This window comes from Ambystoma mexicanum, chromosome 14 (genome assembly GCF_040938575.1).
Source record: "Ambystoma mexicanum isolate Mex_15411 chromosome 14, UKY_AmexF1_1, whole genome shotgun sequence".
Taxonomy (NCBI): Eukaryota; Metazoa; Chordata; class Amphibia; order Caudata; family Ambystomatidae; genus Ambystoma; species Ambystoma mexicanum.
This window is the reverse complement of record NC_090940.1, coordinates 170237398-170263923: the sequence shown is the minus strand read 5'-3', so window position 1 is coordinate 170263923 and position 26526 is coordinate 170237398. Positions and strand designations below refer to the sequence as shown.

The following is a 26526-nucleotide window of genomic DNA, read 5'->3' as shown; positions in this document are numbered from 1 at the left end:
CAGTTATTGACCAGTGACTCACTTCATTCTTTGTGTTTGTGAGTACTGTATCATGGAGTACATGTTTCTCTTAGTGCTTTAATTACATTGTCATCCTTAAATACTTTCATGTTGTTTCAGCATAGGGTCTTATATCTTCTTTATGACATTCTTTTGCTGTCGTTGAACTTTGTTTTAACGCACATGCATTCTGTTCATGGCTGCATTTCAACAGCTCGGCAAAGGGCATCCTTCTTGGTAGGTTTCCTCCACTATGTCAGCTTGCGGGTAGACTCTGAAGGGTTGTCTAAGTGGCTATCGCCTCTCATATACCCGACGTGGTACAGGATCATTGCAAGGATTCAGGCATGGGTTCCCCATCATGGCTCTTCGTCTGTCATCCTAATATTATGGTGGTAATGGGGCGGGGACTAGAGAGAAGACAGGTACCTCCTCCTCTACAATTCTATAGGTGTTTATTATGCGACTGGCAGTTACAATACTGAAGTTGACAAAACAGATCATAATCACACTGTGTCTGAGACAATAAGTGGCAGAGCTCAGAAAAAAGTGCCAGGGCTAATCTCTGGCAAACACCACCACAAATTAAGCACTGCTCTCATTCACCAATCCTCACCCCTAAACTATTGCTTAATTGAAAAGACTATTGGTGAAGTGATGTCTATTAGTGGCATCTTATAACCTATAAATGCTGTTCAGATCCACCGTAGTTTGGTCTCAAGATCTGAATTAGATGAATTCAATATTACTTTAGTCTATATATAATTCAACATCAAAAGAATCATGCAATTGTATTAAATGTCCCTCAAAATCCAATGCAGTCTCGCAGCCAGGAAAAAAAACCTTAGTACCCCAATCTAACGTGCCGGGGTACTAATGGCAATAAGCTCTTTGATGGCAGGCCATTACCGCCCATGGTAATGCCCCCGGGGCCTTTGTTAAGTCCTGAGCATAGCTATGGGCCTGGGGCATTAGCTGGGCGGTAATGGCCCATTGTCTTGGAGCTTATTGACTCAGTAGTAATCTTCAATAAGGGCTTGTCATGTGTCATTTATTACAGATTGTGTGGCTATTCACAAGGTGTTGTGACTTCTCCCCAAGGGGGAGCCATTTCCCATGAGGATAGGGAGATGGGCTAGTACCCAATAGTCCCACTAGGGGTGGTTTAATTCGGGCAGAGCTCATAGGGTGGGACTCCCCCTCTGGGGACAAGGACGATCACCTGGGGGGAAGCCCACTCCCCGACATTCCTTAACCCTCCCCAATGTTCAGAGCCTCTACATTGAAGACACATTTATGTATTACTGTGACCTAGAACATAATACCAAAAGTACTAGGACAAGGAAAAACTCAGGAGACAAAGATCATTTGCTGGATTTATACTGGTACGAGGTGGCCCTGCGGAGGCAGGAGGATCCAATGATCAACAGAGTCAAATAACTCTTGTAAACCACCTCGGAGGAACTGGTTACAAAGTATAAAGAGCAACAAAGGACAAATAAGAGAAGGCAAGCCCGGCTGTGGAGTCAAGCACAGCCATGAGTGGACGCAGGTGCAGGCAATCTCCAGTGCGGGAGAACCGAATGCTGCTGGCAGTCCAGCAGGAGTGGGACGTGAAGAACACAGCTGAGCAGCTTCGGGAATTGTTCTTTGGGTCTGTCAGTGCAGATCGAAGCTCACAACCGAGGGAAGGAGACAAACAGAGCTGTGCAGGGAGATGCTATGTTGCGGAACCTGACACAGAGAGAAATCAGAAGAGCCGGTGAAGCGGATCCCTGTCTCAGGAAGCCCTGATGACTTACCTAGAGCCCCGAGGAGGTAAGAGGAGGTACGGGAGACCCGGAGGGGATGCAGGAACTGGCGGGAGGGAGACTAGAACAGTTTCTCAGTCAGCTCAGTGAGACTGAAGCAGTTATTGGGCCTAACCAGTGTCAATCCCTCCAGCAGCAATCTTCCTTCCTCGTGTCAGTGACAGACAGAAATCCACTGGTCACCAGAGAATGGTCGAGACCCTACCACGAACCAGAGAATACATCCTAAGTGGTCATCCATTTTTGCTATTATGTGGCCCAAGACATTAATAGTAGAAAAAGCGTAACCCCTAATTTGGATGTATGGGGCTTATTACGAGTTCCCCGGCCTGGAAAAAGTGCCTGAAGAAATTCCAGTAATTCTGGCAGCAGCATCGTTTCCAGAACGGGGAAACACAAGTTTTCCCGTGGCGGCAGTGATCTACTGCAGGCCTGACCTGCTAGTAGTTCAGGCCCCTACCGACAAATAAATGCTGACTCACCGGCACTGATGCGAACAGTGTTGGTAATTCCAGCAATCCCATCCCATGGGACTTCATGGAATGGGAAGTTACCGGCCTCTCTGCCACCTGTAATATCCCGGTATCGGGTGACAGAAAGGTGGCGGTGGCGGTGGCGGTGGCGGTGGCGGTGGCGGTGGTGGTCCACATTTACCAACCATCCTCTGCCAAAGGAAGCAGTGTTCTGTGTCCAAGGTGGAGCTCAAAGAAGACCTAGTGCTTTGTGTGAGTGCCCCCATCATGACACAGTAGTCTGTAGCCTAGAGGTGGTGTTCTCAAAGTAAAGAGGAGTTGCAATTTGTTATTTTGGACGGTGGTCTGTCACACAAAGCTTTGGTTATTCTATGCTTAGTGAAAGGTGCAGCCAGTTCTGCAAGAGTGAAGTGGGCTCTAAAGGACAGAGTTGTGATGGCTTAACAGTCAAATCTGCAGTTAGCGCTGTAGGATTGCAGTGTGGTGCAGGGGAATGTGCTGACTTGTTAGTGAATGTGCAGTGAAAGCTGCACTAACCTCTGTGTAAATGTAGACTTCACTGCAGAGCAAATAGACTGAAGTTTGTCAATGTCCTTCGCTATTGTATTGCCTTTTACTCAGAGTACATCCAATTGGAAGTCGCAGAATACACATGTAAAGATATCGGCAGCTCAGCCCTACACCACCAAAATTCTGCACTTCCTCTTGTGCAACCTATGGTAGCCAAGTCCAAACTTAAACACCTCACCCCCCGCCCCCCTTGCTGCCTTTCCTTACCTACCTTTTACTGTGTAATTCTTGCTCCTGCTTTCTCCAACCCTCTTAGCCCCCCCGCTCACCCCCGAGGCTTTCCACAGCAGACCAAAATCTGGGGACCCAGCAGTGCTCACAATATGCTTCATCAATTTTATTTCAGGCATAGATGCCCATACAACTCCAGCACAAAAGATGTAAAAAACAAACACATCACATATTATAAAATACATCCTTAAATTCATCCATTTTAAATTGTATATGTAATATCCACTCGGATAAGCCTGAGCTCCAGGAAGCCTTTACAGTGGTAATGGGGGCAGCATAGATGCCTATTATGTTACATGAATTCAGAAAACATCACCTACATACTTTTATTTAAATGGGGGAAAACATTTTGTAAAATGATGCGAACTTGAGAAATGTTGCAAATGTTATGTTGATTTTGCTCACGTTTTAGCATGAAAGATGCAAGATTTAATCTGGAGAAACCGTACACTCATTTATTTTATCCCGGTTGAAAAACTGCTTTTGCTCGATTTAACCCTGATGCAAACTTGAGTAGTATGAGGTTTTTTTTTTAGCTTTCTTGTGCGATTCCAAACTACCATTTGGTACCTTTTCTTTCCCAATGTCAGAAATATAGATACAGCAATTCTCTGAATATGTTCTGGTCTTTCTTCCTCAATAGGAAGTCAATTGACTCTACAGAATCGATTGACTTGCTACTGAGGAAACATCAAAACATTGCCACATTTATATTTCGACTTGAACAGACTATTACAAGAAGATGAGATGTTCTTGTTTCCCTTTGGAAAAGGTACATATGATTTGGACTATACATTAACTTTTTCTGAAAAAGGTATCTACTTTTGGCTCTATAGACTTGAAAATGATTCTCCTGATGAAGGGATTGAAATATCCCGAAACGTGTTGAGCTCTGGATTACATTCAGCTGAATAAGTTACCCTATTGAAGACCATGTATTTATCATCATTGGATAAGAAAGCGAAGCAACTCTTATTCTTGAAAATTTCTCCTCACCCGATATTCTAAAAGCTTATTTAAAATTCACAGTGTTTTGTTTATGACATTTTCTTTTGAAAGCATTTAAAACATTTAACAAGTCTTTAACAATTGGCAAAGTCAGCCTTCCTACCATGCCATTTATTGTACCAATTCATTAATTTTGTCAAGCGCCTTGCCGTAAGGTGCTATAGAAAATAAACAGAAACAGACATAATGCTTATGCAACATCAAGGCAATCTGAAAGTGACCAAAAGCCTTCAATTGAGGGCATAATGCAACTAGCAACTATTTGCACCAGGTGGGCCTCCCTGAACACTACTGATGGGTCCCAATGGATGCCTGCTTTGCTCGGAGAAACATGCTGTCCTCGGTGGCAGAGACATGTTTCAATGCTAGAGGTGTAGAGGGGATCTCCGTGGGGCACCGGTAAACACCATCACTCGTTTGTGGGTGGCATGTAGAGCGTGTCATACATGAGGAGTCCCTGGGAGGAGTGGCTTCTCGCAAGCAATTCCCCCATCTCCACCAGCGTCATTTCTCCCTAGCTTCCATTTCGATGGATACCTTTGAGATGAAGAGTCACCTTGACCGCACAGGTATATGTGCTCTGCTTTACAAAGCTATATATTTTACCCCTCAGTGCACTGAGATCATGGTTACGATCAACAGATAACGAGGCTGTTTGCAGTGCGGCAGTGAGCTGTAGGGCAATGAGGTGACAATAGAGCACCAATCCAGTTAACACGCCATCAAATGATTTAAGCAAGCTTTGAGATTTATTTTAATACAAAGATCATATTTGTCCAAGCATTGAGAAAGTATCACCAGGCACAACGCATGCGTCAACTGGGAAATAATATTAGGTTTATGTAATAAATATTAGACTCACTCAAGAGTGTTTGAGGAGAGGATGTCTGCTATACCCACCCTTGCGCCGGGTTTGGTGAGCACAGAATGACAGAGGCTCTCAGGATAATGTCTACATTCAATCAACAGAGGACAAGCCTGGTAGACATTCCTGGAGTCACTGTAAATTGAGTCTAAGACGGCCAAGTTCAAATGTGAGTACTCACGTCCCCGGCGATCTGCTGGTAGATGTTCCGGAACTGCTTCTCCTCCTCAGTTTCATTGTCTTTATTTGCTGCAGGGCTCTGCCGAGACAAAAGAAAAGTGGTTGACAAGCCAATCGCAGACTTCCCTGGTCAAGTCAATTACACATGTTGCATTCTGTAATAGACATAGTTCAAGGTACCCTGTTTCGCACTGTACGCATGCTCGTTGTGTCACCCCAACTTGATGTTCGTCTCGGAAAAATATAGCATTGTAAGATAGTCGCCGCTTGCAGGCTGTTCCTTTCTCAGATGCTTCGAGGGACAAAGCCATCTTGAAAACCAGCAGCTAATGAGTTTGTTATTCTGAATGCGGAGGTGGGCACCTAAAGTCTTGATGTTCACTGAAGGTGGCTCTCTCAAGGTTAAGCGCTCGCCTTGGACACGGGACAATCTTGCATTTAGCAATTTCCTATTCCAGCAGACCCGACTCACCCCTTCATCCTTCTGAGGTCAATGCTTGTATTACTGACCACAGGGTTGCTGAATTTGACAGACCCTCTCTCCCATGCACTAAACACACAGAAGAAACATCCACCCAAACAGCACTCCAATCATCCACCTTAAATGGTCAAACAGCAAACGGAAGCAAACAGGTCCATCGGAGTGTAGAATCCCTGACTCTGGAGCATCCCCGAACAATCCTTGAGGTTGTTGGTGGTGCTCTTATTCAGAGGCACAACCTGGTGTTTCCATGCTGGACGGTACTTGTGGGCGTGACCAGACTTATGCAAATATGTATCTTCTCGGGTATGATATAGGGATCCAAAACCTATGTGTGGACTCAGTGAGCGGACATCATCCAACAGAACATGATATTTGGCCTTGTTTGCTCTCAGTTGAGGGTCTCTCACACCTTTGGCTCTTATCAAACTGCATGCTCTTCAAAAGAAGCAATTCAAACACGACCTTCATTTTGAACTAGAAGCATGGCTCACATTTTCCAAGCAACTCTACAGGAGACCCCCATGCCCTCCTGGAGCGGCCCGACCTCATGGCTTTTATATCCGGGTTAGCCAACCTCTCACACTACAGATGTTTTGGCCTACATCTCCCATCAGCCCCAGACAGCATAATCAATGGAGGCACATCATGGCATTCTTTTAGCCAGAATATCTGGTAGCTCAACGACTGGCTGCCCCCTCCCTACACCATTTCCCCTTGTTTCTTGCTCCAGTCCTCCATTGCTAGCCAGTAAATGTGCCATACCCATCACACACCCCCCCCCTCCTTATTGCGGAACCTAGAAGTCCCTTTGTAACAAAGTGCTCTGAATTGGTCACATGGTGACCTGCTTGGAACTAGGGAGAACAAATCTTGATCAACATGCACAAGAGTCATTTTCAAATCTATGGCCACCCAGCAACCCCCCCCGCCCTCTTCCCCACAAGGGTTCCGCCAATGCAACGCGCATGCCAGCAAAGGCGTAGCCCATTGCCCTTTATGGCAGAAAGGACAGAAACCTCCTTTTTCTCTTTTTTGTCCTGGCTCTTGTTTGCCATGTCATCCACTTCGTCGCCACCCAGCTCCTTATTGCTGTTTGATCTGTCTGAGACAAAGATGATTGGCTACGGAGAGGGTAGGGTGGGCGGGAGAGCAGGGTGAGGGGAGTGAGAGGAAAAGAAAGGAAGTGGTTATAAGATGGAAGATATTGCTAAGCTTCAGAAGATCTGTTCCACGAGCTTGCCCATGCCACATGCATCATTGCTCAGAAAAGGTTCACGATGCCAAATTCCTCCCCGTGCAGCGCTATAAAACACGTACAACCATAGTTGAGTATCAAGAAAGAAGATTGGCCCATGTGGATTTCAATATGAACCCTTGCACATCTGTATAAAACAAAGAAGACCAGTCTCCCATCATTTCAAGAAGTTCCTCTTACTGAAGGTCAATTTCCTTCTTGTTGAGCTACAATGTATAGTTTGTACACCTCTTCCATTCTGAGACACCTTCCCCGCATGCAAAGACAATGACAGAGCAATACAGGAAGGAGAGTTTTATAGGTGTTTGCGCATCAGCAGACCCTTTTACATGCTTAGTACTTACATTTAAGGAGTTTGAACTCCACATCACTGGTAAGAAATGCTAGGATTCCACTGGCAGAAAGTAGGGGGTGTTTAAAAAAAAAGGTGAGTTTGGCCCAAATGCTGCTTGGTGCAGTGGAACGTGGGTTAAAAATAAAAACTTTTCATATGTCAAAATAAAGGGAATCTCAAATGTGTGTGCAGGGCTCACCTTGGTTTATTGTGCTGTAAGTCAACATGTTTCACACAGAGTGTTTCATCAGGACATATAGTGAGTATAACGACGAATATATTGAAGTTGTATCTCCAAGGGGGTCATCAGATTGAGAAAATTCACAAGTTCTGACATACAAGATATGCAGCATAAATCAAATTGCTACACGCACACGCATGCTATGGCATGCAACACGTACCTTATCAAGCAATCTGTGTGAAACACTTGCCGATTTACAGTGGAATTACAAATAATCCACAAAACAAATTTGCGAATAGTTTTATTCCAGTATCAAATTTTTCATTGCTAGACTCAAAAGATGTACCAGTGGAGCGCGAGAGCCAAACATTTTTCAAACAAGGAGAGAGTAATAACGGTTTTGTTTCCACACCTGACACTCCCATAGTAAGTCTACAGAGAGGATTGACAGATTAGGAATGCCAGAAGAATACAAATGCCATCTTGGTGGCAGGAAAGGTGAATTGCGCTCATGCAAAAAAAAAGTGCAGGCATTAGTCAAATCTGACTGTACAAAATGGTTGCATGAAGCAAAAACATTTATGCAGCAAAAACTAAAACGAAGTAATAGTTTAGCATGTATTGCAATGCACCTGCATTGCACAGTAAGAGAAGTCATTTGCATACGAAAGCAGGACTTCCGCAATGCCACAGCACCCATGCAGAAGTGCTAATAATGCTGAAACGGCACAATCACTGACACTTCATACACAGTGTGATAGTTTCCTGTCAAAGGACACACAACCCAACACAGCGTGAGTGGTCCAACACATCACAGTGCAGGAGAAGCATGTATGTATTGCAGGGTTCCAAATTGAGATTCGATGAGCAAGCGCTAAAAGCAGCTCCTGGGTGGCTGGCATCATTCTGTAGGCAGGAGCTACCAGAGATGACCCTTTAGCTTTGTGTCCATTTTCTATGAAACATTGTGTTTAAATGTGTATTAGATGTGTTCTAATTCTTCTTTATTAACATTCTCAAATACTCCAAGTTAATGTCACATTTATATGTTTGTAAGGCACTAGTTGCTAAACGGGCTCTACTATGCTAGAAGCAGGAGCTAAATAGCTCCCAGCTCCCCTCAATTTGGAATCCTGGTATTGTACCACTCTAAATTGTGTGTTTTGGGTACAAAGGTATGAGTGGACTACCCATTAGAATTCTGGCAGAGGGGTCCAGTCCCTAGCACCTTCTTTATTGTTAGTGATGCCAAGTCCATCTCTTCCCGTCACAATCCGTGATGTTACAAAAAAAGGGGTACAATTAGCAATGAATTGTGATACAATCCGTGTACTGACATGATTGGGCACAGCCAACATCTATATGAGGGCGGATCGACTGTCTGATGGAATGCATGAAGTGGCCTTTGCAGCGCGCCATGTTCCTCAGGACTTGATTTACATGTTGATCATTGAAATGAAAGGAGATTTGAACAAGAAAGACCCATACAGCAGGCAAGGCGGGAGATTGCATTGAACACACATGATATTTGATTGCATCCACAACAGCCTTTCTTGTCTCTAGCTCTCTGTGGCATTGCGAGAGAAGGGAGTGTGTTGGCTCATCATCCCAGTTGGCTAATGTACATGCTATGGAGTTTGCGGGCCAACACTCAAGATGTGCACTGTCAGGTGTGAGAAGCATCGATTGTCCTGATTTTGTCTTTACTTTCTAATACGTGAAGGTTTCCTCGTATTTCAAAACATGATTTCAGTCCCATCACACAAACAAATTAAAGTGGTGATGACATTACAAGACATCAGATATTTTCCTGAAAAACTGGTTATTCTTTCTCCATGGCCAGTTCAAATGGACCGGTCCAATGAAATGTCCTCATGTACTGCTGCTATGAGGCAGTCGTTTCAAAGTATGTTCCAAGTATTTTGTATCCTTGCCAACAGTTTCTTGTTCAATGTATGTTTTGTGGGAAAAGACAATAGTATGCCGACATGTTCATGCCTGGTGACTTGGCTCTCACTGCCTCCAAAATAGTGTTCCTATCAATCGCTTATCACATCGAATACTAAGTGCTCCTGGTTGGTTGCTAATTCATACTATTGGAAGAGGCCAAGCAAATGGCAGCGATTGCACTTTACAAATTAAAGTATTGAAACATATGTAACAATGATGACACATTAAGTACTTTAATCTGTTTTACTCATGTGCTGAATGTCTTGCCCCCGGCCTTACTGCCTTAATCCTTCTGTGGCCTAAGTTAGTTAGTGATTCCATTATGTTTCTAAGAAAAATTCAGATTTTTTTCTCAGCTAAAAATGTAAAATAGGTAACCCATGTGTTACAGTTCCAAAAATAGAGGGAAAAAAATGTATGAGATTTCACTGAATATAAATATGGTAGAATCCCATTTCACTGCATTTTATTTTACTGATTATTTTACTGCAAAATGCGCAGGAGAACCCTTACACTCCCCTCTCACCTAATCCCTCGCCCCCACTATACACCTAGCCCAACATCTATTTTTTTTTGCAGTAAGAAAAGGTTAAAGAAAAAAAAGTGGCAAAATAGGATTCAACCAACTTGGCGTTTACCTCAATAAATACAATCTACATTTCAAAATGCCGGTCTTTTCTTTTAAAAATGTAAAATTCACGCACCAGCACCCTACTAACATGAGCAGTACAACCCTCAGAACCCCCAGCTAAACCAGTTGTGCACATTTGCTGTAATGCCATGATATGTTAATTTCTTACAAGTAACCATGTGAGATTGTAGAATAAAAAAGTTAATATAAGCAATTCGATAATGAGATAATTTTGAATTCTAGGTCAAGACCAGAGGCGAGCATTATGCTTCAACTTTATTTATTCTACTCTTCAGCAGATTCAAATCTTCACTTTTAAAACTATATTTTTCTTTTTTTTTTTTATAACACAACCAAAATAATGAAAATATTGAAACTGAACTACACATCGCAAAAGTCCTGTGAACATTATAGTCCCTTAGTCCACTTCCTTTCCTCTGGGCCCTATTAGTCACTTCCTGCCCGGGTCCTTTTTGCTTCTTTTTCTGCTCTTCAGTGGGTTAAGTACCCTCTTTTGCTTACTGCTTGACTGTGAGCATATTCCAGTGTTTGACTGTGTTAAAATATGCATCATGTTCTGGGGAAAGAGCACAATGAGATGTGGTTAACAGTGTTTAGCAGCTTTAACAAGTGTGACTGTTTAAAGGCTAACGCAGCGTGAATTGTTTATATCAGTTCCGGTGTTGAATTTTACACGTGACGCGCTGCTAGTGTGCGAGTGAGTGCAGCGCTCCAAGGGGGCACAGCGGCACAGAAGCAGAGACGGACCTGTGAATACCGAACTCGCGAAGGGGCCACTGGCTAGCAACCCTGTCTCAAGGAGTATTACCAAAGTTGCAGTGTTCGCAGAACGGGAGCATCTCAGTGTGCACACTTGGTAGGGGGATTTATCATTGTTCTGCTTCATCCCCTCTCCTATTGAGACCCCCGCAGCGCTTTTTGTTGGACTTCTGGACCTTTTTCTTTAATCCTGAATAAGTGGAGCCATTTTCCACTCATTCATTCTTACGGGCTCTGTCTTTTGGAACTCTATTCTTTGTATTTTACCTGTACTATGGAGTCTATTTTTCTTTATCCTAGAGTAACTTCAGTTCTTATCTCTCCTAAAACCTTATAGTCTGAGAGACTGGCACACAGCACCTTATGTGGAGTTCCAAAGGGATATCTAGTATCCCTCTTCTCTCTGCTCCTGTGACTTTTTAGTCACATAGACAATCTCCTAGTTATGGCTGGTGGCAGTGGACATGTTCTACCAACTATTGTGTAATTTTTACACCGCAGGCTGTGTCCATAGCCTCGGTAGGGCACGATAGGGGTACCCAAGTACCAACTTGGGGCCTCCCTTCTTTTATTGCCATTACTAGCATGGTTGTTCTTTGTTAGCCCTTTTTCTACCATTCTAGGAGGGGGAGGCCGGTGTGAGTATTTCGCCTTTGGTGGGGACCCTTGGGTGTCCCTGCCTAAGCTCCAGAGTGTCTGGGGAGGCAGGAAGTAGGGGAGGAGTTTTCCACCCCCCTGCCCTTTGTCTACCAGAGTGCCTGAATAAAACCAGCTCCCTATGGGGGTCTGGCTGTCCTGGTTGGACAACCAAATGCTCCTTTCTTTATATTGCTGAGAGAGATTGCAGTGAAATGTGTGCTGGAACTTTATATACTGTGAGGTTCCTGTAGTGAAAGGCAAGTTGACCACTGAAAGCTGAAGTAACCGAAGATGATGACCAGAGGCGCCTGCAGACCCTTTGCTTTGCAGCACTGTGAAGCGACCACTGCTGTCCCGACAGTCCTCTTCGGAGCTCCTCTGTTGCACAGAAAAAGTTCTGTGCAACAGAGGAGCTCCGAAGAGGACGACTCCTTCACTTTGGCGGTGGGAACAACCAGTCCCAAAATGAACTTTGATTTGAACCATCTCTCGAGGTCCTGTGAGTTTCGAGAGCTGCGGAACCCCAATATCAGGAGATCTGCTGCCCATTTCAAATGCATTGTCGTGGAAAGGCTGAATCCATCCAAATCTATGCTGAACCCTCAAGGACACTCCAGAGATTAAATTCAACTCACCCAGACCCCCTCATCAGAGTGTGGGACTGCAGGAAGCGAAGAAGACTGATTTCCATAAGCGGTCTCAACGGATGGCTCAAGCGCAACACGCATGCCTTGGGAACAGGACCAACTTCACCCCCCACACCTTGAGGCCAATACATTGGTTACCATTGGTAGGTAATAATGGTGGGACAGATCATTACAGTGCTTAGAAACTGGAAGACTCTGAAATGAAGCACAATATAAAAAACACATTATCATCATAGTGGCTGCCCCTAGGTCACAGGCTTCTAGAACTATGTAACGCTTGGAGACACAGACATTGAAAACTCAGTCTTATCTGAATGCACAAAGACGTACAACAAGCCAGATGGGTATTGCGGTCGGCTTGCATTATGTGTCCTGAAAAAGAGCATAGCAGAAGCAAATAGTGACTGAAGCCAGTAACACAGTGTTCACATTAATCCACCAACAATTTCAACAGGTCTGACCCAGGCAAGAGGTTTTTAAAAATAATTGAAGGTGTCATTTTTTTTAGATACGCTGTTGCCTTATGTTGCTAATGGCAATAAGTAAACAATTGCACCTCTGGAAAGACGAGCCCAATGTCTGGGTGCCCGTATTAATGAGGCTGTTCCAAGCAGTGATTAGCCTCAACAAGGTCCCCGATTCATGGCTTTGTGCAGAGATTGTACCCATACATAAAAAGGGTGGGAGAGAAAACCTGAGTAACGATAGGCCAATTTCACTACTCAATGTATCGGGGAAACTATTTGTGAAGGTGGTCTTACAAAAATTGCAGGACTGGGTAACAGCCAACGGTCTTATTTCTCATCGCTAGGCCGGGTTCCAGCAAGGGCTGAGCAAAGTAGATCTGTGCTTTTGCTTGTCCATTATTCTGCGAAAATATACTGTGCTAAAAAAGGATGCGTGCTTCTGCATTATTCAAAGTGCTTCCGACAGCGTACCTAGGGTGCCAGGTTTTGCTCAGTAGCGGGTGCCATGTCAGTTTGCCCAGCTCTATTCTAACGCAGCAACTGTGAGATGGCGCCCCGCAGGAAAAACTACCAACCAGTTCCCCTGTTGACAGAGGTGTGCGGCAAGGCTGTGTGATTGCCCCGCTTCTGTTTTGTCTCTGCATAAATGAGATTATTTTAGAATGGGTGGCAGAGTGCCACGAGGGGAACCTTGATCCACCGAAACTAGGTGCTGACGCTTGCCCGGCTGTATTTTTTGCAGACTCAGTCCTGCTGGCCACGTCCCCCATGGGGATCAGGCAGGGCTTGGCGCACTTTATTCTTAAGTGTTCCCAGTTAGGACTGACCCTCAATAGGAGTAAGACCAAGGTGATGGTGTTTCTACCAAGAAGGTGGAGGGTTACGGCTCTTGGGTTGGACATTGTGTGGACTGTTCAGTATGCAGTCTTTATATCGAATATTTTATAAAGAATGAACATATATTTCATATTTTATAACTTTTTTTTAGAGAATGCATTTAGGGGTGGGATAAAGGGTTAAATATTTCTGGGAAACGGTTGGGGTGGGTTTTTAGGGTGAAAAACTGGGGTTTGGGGGGAAAAAGAAAATGTGCATTCTATATATTTTTCATTATGAAATATTCGATAGATGTTCATTCTTTGTACAATATTTCGGTATGAAGACATGTAACCGGACTGTTCTGGAACAGGTTCCCCCTACTATGATTATTTTTGGGGTAAGGTTCTCTGATACTGGAACATGGGCAAGTCAGTCTAGTAGGTCGCAGACCAATTCAGAGAAGAACAGTGGTGGCCTTCCATGGCGAGCAAGCAGCGTTACCTGCCATTAACATCTATACGATTCAGGTTACATCAGCAGTCCTGTATGTAGCCGAGATGTGGGGCCACTCCAATTGTTTAAACTTGGGGGTAGCCGAGTACACATTTTTAAAGAAGCTACAGGGTTACCGTGTAGCTCTCCAAGTGCTCCAATATTAATGGAGTTTGGCCTAAAACCTATAACTCACAAATTGACCTGGAAACCATTTTTCTTTACTGGGATAGACCTTGGGGTTCACAAGAACTTGGGAAATATCAAGAAGCTCTTTGAGACCTGCTGAACCATCCAGAAGGTCGTTCTTTGCAATGGCCGAGTCATGTAAAACAACAGATGGGATCGGTGGGGCTTGGATGAATTGTGGAGGAATCCGTCAACCATGCCCGTAGCTCAAAAAGAGAACCTTAAGCAGCCTGTTCAACGTGACAACCAGGAACGTCTTTTATGTTCATGCCTGAAATTGAAATCAGGGTTGGATTATCTCTCCTCGAAGCCTATTCAAGGTGGGGAGAGTTATCGAGATTTAATAACCCTAGCTGTAAAAATTAAGTTGAAACCTTAAAGCATCTTATTTTGTTCTAGCAAAAACTGCGACCATGCAGATCTGTCCACTTAGGCCCTGTGCTCTTGAAAAAGGCGTCCTTGTGTGCAGAAGACTGGTGGCAGAAGATGTATGAAGGAGTCGACAGGAAGTTGATCTTTGCCTTGACTAATTTCTTGAAGGACATAGAAAACCTGTTGACACTCAACAGCATCGATGCATAGTGACTCTAAATAGTAAAAAGGAAAAAAACATTTTTGGAACCACGTGGACATTGTGAAACATTCGAATAAGGCCAGATGTGTGAAATCTGTATGCTCTGTATTTAAAAGGTTTCAGCAAACCAATAAAATAATTTAAAAAATAGCCCCATCTTATGCGCGTACCCTGTTTATGGAATTCAGAGTTAGCACCCTCCAGGTTGCGACTTTGACTCGCCGTTGGAGGGGTAACACCTCTGAAAACTGCCCGGCTTGTGGTATGGTTCCCGAGTCTGTTGTGCACTTTTTGCTTTTCTGTGAATGTTATAATGAATTGAGGAAAATGTATTTGGTTGCATTATTCAGAAAAACACCTGTCAAAAATATTGTAAAAGCAGTTGCCTCATGTCGATCTACTGAAATCACAAACGATATTTACTTTGTTGCCAAATTCGTTTATCGTGCCTGGCTTCATAGGAAGCTTTTATCTGTTCTTTGATCAAATTCCTATTGCTGATTGTGCAATTTAACTGATTTTATGGTGAGACTGTGTGAACCATATGTTAACACCACTGTGTCTTTCGACGTAAAGCATGGGATTTATGCAGCAGTGTTTTACAACCTGTCTGTGCCGATGGCAAACTTGCCGAATAAAGCATTTTCTGACTGACTGATAATTGCACATTTTGAGTAAATATTTGCATGTGAAACAGGATGAAGATTCTATACCCTTCTTTGATTAAAAACCATGCCCTTAGTTCCCAGAGTATTTTTTACAGTGCAGACTATTCTGTTGGGACAGATTAGAAGTCATTGGGGCAGATTCACAAAGGCGATTTCTCCACTGATGCAGAATGCATGGGGTGTCAGCTGCAGACCAATGCACATTCAAATTCACAACAACTTTGACGTGCATCAGATCAACAGCTCTTTGCTCTGTGACTGTGAGGCTCCGTCACAAACCAGGCAGCAGTGAATGTGCAATGCTAGGTCTGGCAGACTCCTGCAAGACGTAATCATCAAGAATAGAAATGCTCATGCCTTCCATGAGCATTCATACATTTCTTTTACATTTCCACGTACCAAACGGATGTTGCTATGTAAAGCGCCATTGATGAGGAGTGGCCCTTTGAAGCCCATCACTGCATATGCACTCAAGGATCACGATTGTGGATCGAAGGTGTTTGTTGGGGGGCAGGGGGATCCTGACGCAAACCTTGCCTCCAAATGCAGTCTGTGAGTCAATGTATATTCCAGTATCAGGAAGGTGCCGATCACTTCGATATCCATGGAGGGGTTCCATGTGATAATGTTGCAGTGAAAAAGTCACCAGATTTTTTTCAAGACCCCTAAAATTCTTTCCCCAAATATTCTAGGGGGGTGTATTTCTGGAGCATGATATAGAGGGCATTGTCGCTTATTTTAACTTCTGCCGCCTTTCAAATATGGCTCAGGGCACAAGGAATGTCAGAAACCCTTGAGTAAAGCAAGCGTAGCCTTGATTGGAGTCATTTACCATGCGATGTACGCGTTAGATATTATATTTTCTTTTTCGATTTATGTGTATTTCCTTTTTTTATCAGCAAATTTATTTTGATGTGACATGTTGCTGATATTTTAAATATTTAGGTGAATTGATGAGCTAAATGAATTTAACGTATTGTTGTTTTAGTTGTGTTAATTTATGTTTTAGGATGTTTAACTTAATGAAATGTGTGTATGTTTTATTTCAGTGTAAAAAGGTTTAGATTACAACCATAAGCACTTAATAAATACAAAAACTACATTATATATTATTACCTCCAATCCTAGAATGTCTGGGATACGTGTTTGATTGTCTGGAGGGTGCATTTTTAGGGAAATGTCGCCACCTGGCGGCCATTTTCACTGCGACATTAACACTGGATACACATGGAGGGGTTTGCAGCAGGCCCCTTGCCCCCTGCCGCAGGCCCCCTAGTTGAATCTGGACATATGAGGGGAGATCTGCAGGGGTGTGAAGGCAAAGCACAGTCATAACTGTGCACCCCGCGCACCTTTGAGATGTTGCCGCTTTCGGTGTGATGCCCTTAGTGGAGTATCTTCGATGAAAATGTTGGGGGGGGGGCATAACATCTAAATGAAAGGGACCCTGCCAAATGAGTGGGACAAAATGGTGGGCCACAAAAGTTGGGAGGGGACAAACAGCCTTGTCTCCCCCCCTAAAATTGCACCCATATATGCCATGCAGCTAATGTAACCATGATTGCATCTTATGTAGCGATATGCTGCACGCTGCACCGTCGCGACACTGAAACTGAATGTGGGGTTCAGTTGGAGAAGTACTGCAAACTGTTGCAGAGGTTTAAACTGTACCTGAAAAGAAGCAATAAGTGTTGAAGAATGCTAATTTATTGAACTGCACAGAGCGTATTAAGTCAGAGATGCATACATATTTTCAATGGGGCACCTTTCTCCTTTGTAGACTGAAGAGTAAATTACAGCAGAAGTTGCCATTTCACTACAGCTGTTTAGAGACCCCCTAGATTGTGTCATCCTGTGAAGTGTTGTTCTGTTTGCCCCTAGTTCCTGAAGCAGTGTCATTTCTCTGAAACCCATATTAAGGAAGTGAAATTGTTTAAACTATATGATTGCATTCCTTTTTACAGTACATGTTTGGACAACTAACAAATACACGGTTTATAGTCATAATGTCGACAACAAAAATGTCGACAGTCAAAAAGTCGGAAAAAAATGTTGAAAAAAAAAATGTCGACTTTTTTTTTCAATGCATTTTTTTTTCGAAATGGGGGGGTTCCCCCCCAGCCCCCCCTTTTTTTTATTTTTTTTTATTTTTCCCTTTTTTTTTTACTCCCGAACCCCTAAAATAAATATATAATTAAAAAAAACGAAAGTCGACATTTTTTTTTTCGACATTATTTTGTCGACATTTTTGTCTGTCGACATTTTTTTTTCGACATTATGACTCCCCACCCAAATACACATTTGCAAAGACAATCGGGTTTGCCAGTCACATCAAGTCAGTGCAGTCACAAACGTGCCAATAAAGGCCATGACGTGACTAAAGGACAGCAATAGTGTGTGCACCATTGTACACGAGAGGGGGAATGTCCTCTGACGGGCCCATAGGTCAGAGCTCACCCTCGAGTACCTGTAAAACAAGATAGCTGCACCATGTGAAGAACGGGGTGCAGGATTCACTTACTCCAACACGACTCAATAAGGACAACTCAAATAGTTTGGCAAAGGGAAGTCTGTTTAATGACAAGTACAGAAAACGGGGAAACTAATGGGAATTAGCAGCGATGCGATCGCCTGTCTCGCTTCAACTTCCTCGAACTTCATACAAACAGTAACATTTATACCAAAAACTCATCATCATTGACGTCTAACTCTACAAGTTTGTCATGCAACATAATTGGTTGGAAAAGGTAACTTAAGTATAGGTGCTATATCTGTATATGGTAACAGAGAATGCGGATTGGATAGCTCTCATCGGGTGGGCGTCTACACCCCTCCATCTACATCACACGTGATAGACGTCACTACAAGTACCATGTCCTATTGGTTCTACTATCTATAGGTCCCTAGATAACTTGGTCCATTGTGATTGGGCAGTTACACCCCTAGACATAAATCTCCATTTTAATTAGCAGCATGCAGAATGGACACCCAGGTGCCTAGTGTCCCAAGATTCACCCTGCCTCCCTTCCATCAATCAGTGCTTTTGGGCTATGTGTCAATTAGTTGGCTGGGTATGGCCTCGAAACTGTAGCCTCTTATCTGGAGAAGTTATGGCATCCTTGGATCTGGGTGACATCAGACGTTGGTAACTCTTCTCGCCTGGCTGGTCACATGTCTGTTCACTGTGAATCTGCTTCAGTTTCCAGCTTTTCGTGTATTTGATTCTCCTTTAGCCTCGCCACCTGCCTGGGCCCCTCTTATCTTGACCTTCACAGGGCAGGCTGGTATGCTCTGAAGTTTCGATTCTCCAGCATTGCCGCTCTCCCCCCTTCCTTGGGTTGACCTCTTATTCCCAGGCATGAGCAACTTATTTGCTGAGTTTCGATTCCGCTCTTCTTTCTGGCTTTAGCTGGAATATGAAACCTGGCCTGTTAGGCCTTTGGCCTCCTGGGCACACTTCTGCTTACAAAATGGAGTCACACTTGTATACTGTGCCTTATTGAGGTAAATATTTGGTTGGCGCTTGCCGATCTATTCTTCTACTAAGCATTACCAGCAGTACTGTTTTCTTAGCTTCTTGTGTTCCAGGCCTATTTACACGTGTTAGCTGGTTGGCTACTTCCATCTTGCCTCATAGTAACGTTTCCTTACGTTTCAACATCGTCTCTTCTCCTGTGTCCATTACATCTATTTTTCATAGCTGCTCGCACTGGCGTGCTATCCTTGATAGCCGTTTTCGTTCATCCGTGAGTCTGTCCAGGCCCTTGTGTCATTTCCACTGACCATCCATTAAGGCTCTTTGGGTCTCTTCGTGGACTGTCAGTAGGTACTCTTCATTTTGTCTCAGCTGCTGGTATGGTTGTCTAAGAGGGTATCATGCAGCCCATGGTTGTCTAGTTACGGGTGCTTCAACAGGTATTGCTCTTCTGATGTACACTGGGCAGAGCCCAAGTGCTGCTCTCTGTTGGTTCATTTGCTCCTCATACGTCACATACCTTGGCGAGTACGTTCCTGGTACCTCGAAATGGGGGGCGGGGGTGCAGGCCATGTCTGGGACTTCCTCTACACCATCACAAGTGATAGTAATTAAAATACAGCACAAAACAGGAACACAGGTCAAGCAAAAAGGTAGAACAAATCAAACACTGTTCTGTCAAACCTGGACATCCGGCACTCTTTCCGTTAAAATGTCAGAAGAGGCAACACAGGTTGACTAAGACACACTCATAATGTGTGTCTTTCAGCCAAGCAACATGCCAGCAGGGTGACAAAAGGGAATGAGGGAATAATTACACTTCACTCAGGCAGGTGCGCAATGGCCATTTATCACCACCCATACCAAGTTTGATTTTGCTCCACCAATTGTCACTAAAGGAAATACTGTCTGTCATAACCTATATACTATTCTAAGATTGTGTTTCTGCAGTGATGTAAAACGGTGGCACATTTCTGTTGATTTCTATCGTATATTGGTCATAATTTTTATTTTCTGAAGTGTCTCGACATCATCATGTTTCACTGGGGGAAATAATAAAAGCCCTTTAAACCTTTTCAATGATGTTTAAGTTCATTTTAAGACGTTACCTGCAGCCTGGTTTGGAATAGCGACATACTCAAGGCATGGTAAGGATGTGAAGACACTTCTAGTGGGCTCTGAAACGCTTGTGTATGAGCGCAATAGAAATAAAATATCAATTCAATACCACCCTGCTGAGCTATCTACCATAGTATTTCATGGATGCGTGGTAATCTCCAGAAATACCTTGTCCCATTAATGTGGGTTGGCTAGCATTTGTCAGAGGGAAGTAACCAAAGCCCAAAGACACACAAAATGACGAATGGTGTTAATCTAACCACTTGCGCCATACCACACCAAAACTCAAACAACAATATCAGTCACATTGACTCAATACATAGACCAGACAGTTAACAAAACAGGATTGTTTTACTAAACAGCCAACACGTGTTTCGACATTGGAGTCTAAACATACAGATATAAGGCTTTGAATTATTCCCTTACAGTACATGACATTGGGAATGTGTGAATGACAGTTTGTAATTTGTTCCAGAACTTGTCCGAGCTCCTTCATGTGAGCAGTTTTGTGGTGTAAGATGCGGTCACTCACGTTTACTAACTTCACAGGGGTACAGAGTCAACTTTGGAAGTACACATTGGGGTCTTCATGAGAGCCGACAAAATGGTCGACTCCTTTGATTGTGTAGGCTTTATGTGTTTAATATGTAATTTATAAATGCTATGATGCAATATTGAACAGTTTTTAACAGGTTTATTTTTTAAATTTTTAATTGGTTATTTATAATGCGCTTACTACCCACAGGTTTCTAAGCACGGACCCAGGGATCGAACCTGTGTTGCTCCTGCATCGGCGAGTGCATTGGCCCTGTGCTATCCAGGTTTCTGGCTGGTAGCAGTGGATTATTGTACCAATGTTTAATGAACACAGGGCAAAAGCAGTGAATATGCGGAAAAGGGAGGGGTAGCCTATGTCATTTTATTGTCAATATAAGAAAAGGCAGAAGGGCTACAGGGAACGTCTGTCCTTTTCGCCGAATTAAAAAGGTGAAAGTGATTTTGTTTTGCAGGTGCCATGACACTGCTCAACCCAGAGCCTTCTTCAATTTTGTATTGAAAAAAATAGAACTCAGATTTATTTTAAGTACAATATGTGGAAGAAGCAACCAGTGACCAGTTTCTCTGTTCCGGAAACTGTACGACTGATACCTACATTTGAGATACTGAGCCTCATTACAAGTCTGCCGGTGCAAGTCAAAATGGCAGTCATTCTGTTACTGCTGCATTACCACCACATTACTGCAACGCCATACTACGGTATGGCAGTGAAGTGTAGAATTTACCTCTAGCAGAAAGCTGGAGGTGAATCTCCCAATTTACTGCCCAAAATCGACTAAAATCACAGGAATTACCGCCGGCAGTAATCCTGCCGAAATCTCCATGGAATCCTATGAACTCCAAAAATGGGGATTTACACCGGCCTGCCACCACTTGTAATACTACGGTAAATCTGTGGGACAAAGTGGCGGTGACGGTAATAGAGCGTGGGTGTAATTAGGGGGATTTACTGCCAAATTAATACCAAACTCTCTTAGAGGCTTAGTACACATCTCAAAGCCTCTTGGGGGGTGGGCACTGTAACAAATGTTACATATGACAAAACTAGGTCATTTTTAACTCCTTTATTCAAGATGTGAAGGTGAATGGAGGGATTTTGCGTGTCCTGAACAACACTGCACAGAATAGTTTCTCCTTGCTACAAAGTTTCTAGGTACAACCAGAAGTGTCTGGGGTTCAAATGCAAATTGTCTGAACTCATACAAAATCCCTGGGTCTCAATAATTGTCAGGGGTTGAGACTCCTCAGTTCAGGACTCCTTCTCGGTCGCTCACTTGCCACTCTTCCTGGTTTGCCTCTCAGCAGCTCCTCGACTTCTCATTTTTAAGGAGGCCTCTTTGACTGGGTCTTCGACTCCAACAGATGCTTGCATAGTAGGCCTTGGCAGAAGCAGAAGCGGGCATTGTATCAACGAGGCTACTCTATAGGCTGAATGCAGGGTTATATTTCGAATTTTTTTTAATTTCACTGTTCTGATGCTACTCTGCTTTTTTATGATCTCAGGTTTGGGGGTCTTAATGGGCTCTTTGCTGCTTTCATCACCAGCAGTATTCATATTGACTGCAACTACCTATACTCCAGGAGAAGTAATGATTTCTACAATGTAGATTGAAAAAGATGGGTGGCATTTCAGAGTGCAAGGCTGGAAAGAGAAGAGAATCTAGATGACTGAGGGGTGCAAGAAGTCCACTGTAGCTTGGCTGGCCAGCTTAATAGTGGTCTTTTTTTGGTGGGCGGGAGTAAGAGGTTGGGGCCATGGATAACTGGGGGAAGAGTGGGATGATTTGTTGCAGGCATTTTGGTGGGGGGTAAATCAATGAAAAAGGTCAAATAGGTTATTTCCAATCCTGTGCTATCCTATACCTTAAACTTTTTGTCTTTCTAGAATTTATACTGCCCGAAGCTGCTACTTGTTGTGATGAATATGAAAGTTTAGGTCAAATCAGCAAGGGAACACATACATACACCTTGATGGTACAAAAGGCATAATAGGAGTGTGATCAATGAATTCAAGGAAGTTTACATGCAATGTTTACAAAATTGATTAATGATGGGTATGATCACACAGGAAGAAAATACATGTATCTTTGGGTTACACATCTGGTTATTCCTACCATATATTATTTACCAAAGGTGCACAAAAAGTTTGCAAATATACCACCAATGAGGCCTATAGTTAGTAGTGTGGAACCCATCCTAGAACCATTATCCGAATTCATGGATTCATTTTTTAACCCATTCTTTAAGAAATTGCTGTCCTATACACGAGATTCAATGCATGTAGTACAGAAATTGAATGACATTTAAGTGGGGTTCAAATTACTAGCTGGTAACTTTGGATGTGATGGCTTTGTATACATCAATTGATCATAAATTAGCAATTAAGGCCATAGAGTACCAACATGGCACATTGTCAGCGTCACATTGCAATGAAAAAACAAATGATTTGTGGCATTCTTGAATTAGCACTGAATAAAAACTATTTTTTATCTGATGGGGAGTTCTTTCAGCAGACCCGAGGGGTGGCTATGGGCTCCACATCTGCATCATCTTTGGACAATCTATTCATGGTCCAAGTGGAACAAACCCATGCTTTGGTTTTTGGCACCGCAGGGATAGTAGAGTGGATGTGATATATATTGACAAGACACTGTTGATCTGGAAAGGTACTGAAGACAAGCTAATGGAACATTTTGGGCACCTCAATGCTAACTAATTTGGCATCAAGTGCACAATCAATTATAGTCAGGAAAGGATAGCATTTTTAGAGTGATTCATCAAGGATGGTCACTTACATAGAAGAACATTTTGCAAACATACAGAGGCCAACACGACATTGCATAGTGAAAGCTATCACAAACAGTCTGTGCTTAGAAACATTCTGGTGGGAGAATTCACATGGGCCAAAATGAACTGTACTTTACAGGAGGACTACCAGAATGAAAAGAAAATCATGACAGGTTTTTTTGAAAGAGGCTGCAAGAAGGATATAATGGATGCAGCTGGAGTTTAGGTGGAGAAGTTGAAAAGTGATTAAGAAAGTTGATATAGAAAGGATGCAACCTATCAGATTTATTACCAAATATAATTCATGGACCAAGGTTCTTTATAAATGGTTGTGCAAACATTGGCATCTACAAAGGCTAGATGGAGACAAAGATATTTTGGGGTGAAATACCTTGGTTAAAGTTTAAAAAGACTAGGGACCTCATTACGACCCAGGCGTTAAGGTGTTAACGGCGCTGTAAAAGGCTGCAGCGCCGTTAACCCCTTAACGCTTTACTACGAGGTCCCTTTGCGGCTCCCGACCTTAACGGCTGGTCTGGACCAGCCGTTAAAGTAGGGACTCGCAAAGGGACCTTGATGGCAATTACAGTACCGCAATTCGCATGTACCGTAATTGCCGCCTTCCCCATTCCCATTGGTCAGAATTGTGAGGAAAAGGTTTCCATTGAGGTATTTTCAGAACAAGGATGAAGTTGAGGAATTAAATTAACAGGACTTATACCGAAGTGTGAAGGAAAAGAGGGCATGATTGGTGAGGCCATCATTATTTTTTACTGCCTGGGAAATGTTGAGTTGATTGTAAAGTTGGATTATTAATCAATAATGTGTTCCTTTCTCAGGTGAAGTTGTTTTTGGACAAATGTAAATGTATGGTGAATGTTATACCAGATGACCATAACATATTGGAAACGTGATATTTGCGCCAAGGAACACCAAGGTAAAAATGCATTAACAGCACAGAATGTTTTGTATTGTGCAGTGCCCTTAGTTATTTATTGCTGTGAAGATGTCAGTATTGTTTTAATATACCTTTTTCTCCATTTTCTTTCCATTTTTTGTTTACATGATTTTTTTCATTGCACATGAATGAAGATTATATACAGAGAATTGTATGGCCAATAGACAAATGTCAGGTTTTGGCAAGAAATACTCATGGCTCTGAAGAAGCACTAGCACAGCAAATTGATTCTGCCTATGTGTGAAACATGCGTTATTGTTAAATTCAGACGTAATGAAATGATGTTTGGATGGTTTGTAATTCCTAAATTTATGGAATTGCTTAATATGTACTCAGTAATATAAAGATTAGATGTGATTATTATTTTTTTTTAAATAAATTACAGTTTACTGAAACGCACTTTTAAGATCTCAAAACAAATTACTGTGCATTTTGCTGGGGGGTATATGCACTAAGCAACATTGTACTGTACACTATAGTTCAACATTTTTGTAGCGGATATTTCTACAGTTGATATGAAAACATAGACCATGTCTAGGTATGGCAGCAGGATTGCTTTGAAAGCATAGCTTATGCCTCATCCAAAGGCTTGTCACTGTAATTCAAGCCTGTTTGTTCAACATCCCAGCTCTTGAATCACATTGGTCCAACATGCATGAACCACTCAATGACCTGGCACTGTTGCACTACACATTGGGAAATTAACACGTTATTTTTAAAGGTTTGGTGAGAAATGTTGTGTTGATACATGAACATTGTACAACATATCTATACATATCGGGTTCTATTTATTTCGCAACAGAACATTGTACCAGATATGATCCTGGTCATGACTGATTATTTGCTTAATTGAAATCATCTGTAAATTGTGCATGTAAGAATGTGCCTACATATTCATTCATTAGGCTTCGTAAGCCTTGGCCATGGGCTACATTGGGTGGCGGCAATGGCCTGGAAGCCCATTTTCCTGCAGGCTCAGTGACATTACCCTTCAGTGCAGCCCAACAGGGATGGGCGAGAAATCCATTACTACTCCTGCATGTGCCGCGACTACTCAAGGTGCGAATTCGGAGCCAGTAGTGGTGTGCACAAGGTAGAGGCAGAACTAGTGGGAGCATCGCTAGCATGCATGGACAGGCCGGCGACATGTGAGAGTAGGCGGCTTTTGTGGCAGCAGAACCCAGAAGCCATGAATGGATGGAGAGTAGAGCGGTGGCCCCTGATGCAATGACGAAGGAATGTAAGGAAGCCGGAGCGAGGAGCAGCCGAGGAAGGAGAAGGCCATGGGCAGGGTTGTGGCTCGGCTGAACATACAGGCTCTAGGAGCTTAGCCGATTAGCCACAGCCACGTCACTCCTTGGGGTACTAATTGTAGGGAATTGAGAGGAAGCAAAATTGAATGGCAACCTTTTGCTTATAGTTAAAATGTAAGCCTAGGCTTCGCTATGTGGCAGCAGAAGGCTTGTGCTACTTACCTGGACTAAATATAATGTTTTGTTGGTCTGGTGAATTCTATTTTGGGATGCAACACTTAAAAGTCCACTGGATAGTTTAAATCTAAAATACTTTATGAAGACAACCTAGCCATATTTGTTTGAAAAAGTAACAAATATAATCTTATTACGGTGAAGATTATATCGGAAAATGTCAGTAGGATAAAGTGTTTAGTAACATAAACTAATGTACCCTAAAATGCGCAGTTTAGATGTAGAAAAAAAATCAAAATCTGCTTTGATTAGAGTTAAAACAGTACATTTCTTTTAGCTTGCACATCATGGCCTCATGTCATTTTTTGCAGAAACCATTGAGAGAGTTGTGTTGGCATAACAAGTTTTAAATATGTGTATTAGTTATTTAGAAAAGAGTAATTGAAATAAAAATGTACAAATCTGCAGAACGATAAAAAAGGATTTGAAATTTAAACAGCAAGAAAGTGTGTGTATGCCAGACTAAAAGAAATGCTTCTTTAACAATTCTCAAGTAGATATAAAGCAGATGGTGTGTTAGAATGACAGTTTCCGGGTTTTAATGAGCATTTCTCTTCTATAAGCTTATAAGCAGGTAATATATTTTGTAAATACTCAGCAAACTGCTAAACATTTTTCACTTACTGTTTATTTCACCTATTTATTATTTATTTATATAGCGCCAATACAAGCAAGCTTGTGGGGATCAGAGCACTCACAGCAACAAACATATAAACCTACATTAATTCAAAAGACTACATACGCCTGATCAGAGACGAAGATCGAAGTGCATACTGAGTGCTTATGCAAATCGGTAAGTCTTCAGGAGACGTTTGAACAAAGCTAGGGGCCTACAGCCCCTCAGATCTGGAGAAACAGCATCCCACAATTTAGGAGCTGCTGTAAAGAAGACTC

General features: G+C 42.8%; 1 protein-coding gene across 2 annotated transcripts in view; it reads right to left on the bottom strand.

Annotated features, from left to right (window-relative positions):
- The window catches only part of CAPN3 (calpain 3), a 338459-nt gene that overhangs the window by 77588 nt on the left and 234345 nt on the right, over window positions 1-26526 (bottom strand). Inside the window, exons 15-17 of one of the 2 annotated variants that reach the window (XM_069638824.1) lie at window positions 22264-22281; window positions 6639-6743; window positions 5140-5217 (exon numbers count right to left, since the gene is read on the bottom strand). In XM_069638824.1, the coding sequence (XP_069494925.1) occupies window positions 5140-5217; window positions 6639-6743; window positions 22264-22281 (201 nt within the window). The remainder of the gene's footprint in view (window positions 1-5139; window positions 5218-6638; window positions 6744-22263; window positions 22282-26526) is intronic. The other variant, XM_069638823.1, reaches the window with a different exon arrangement.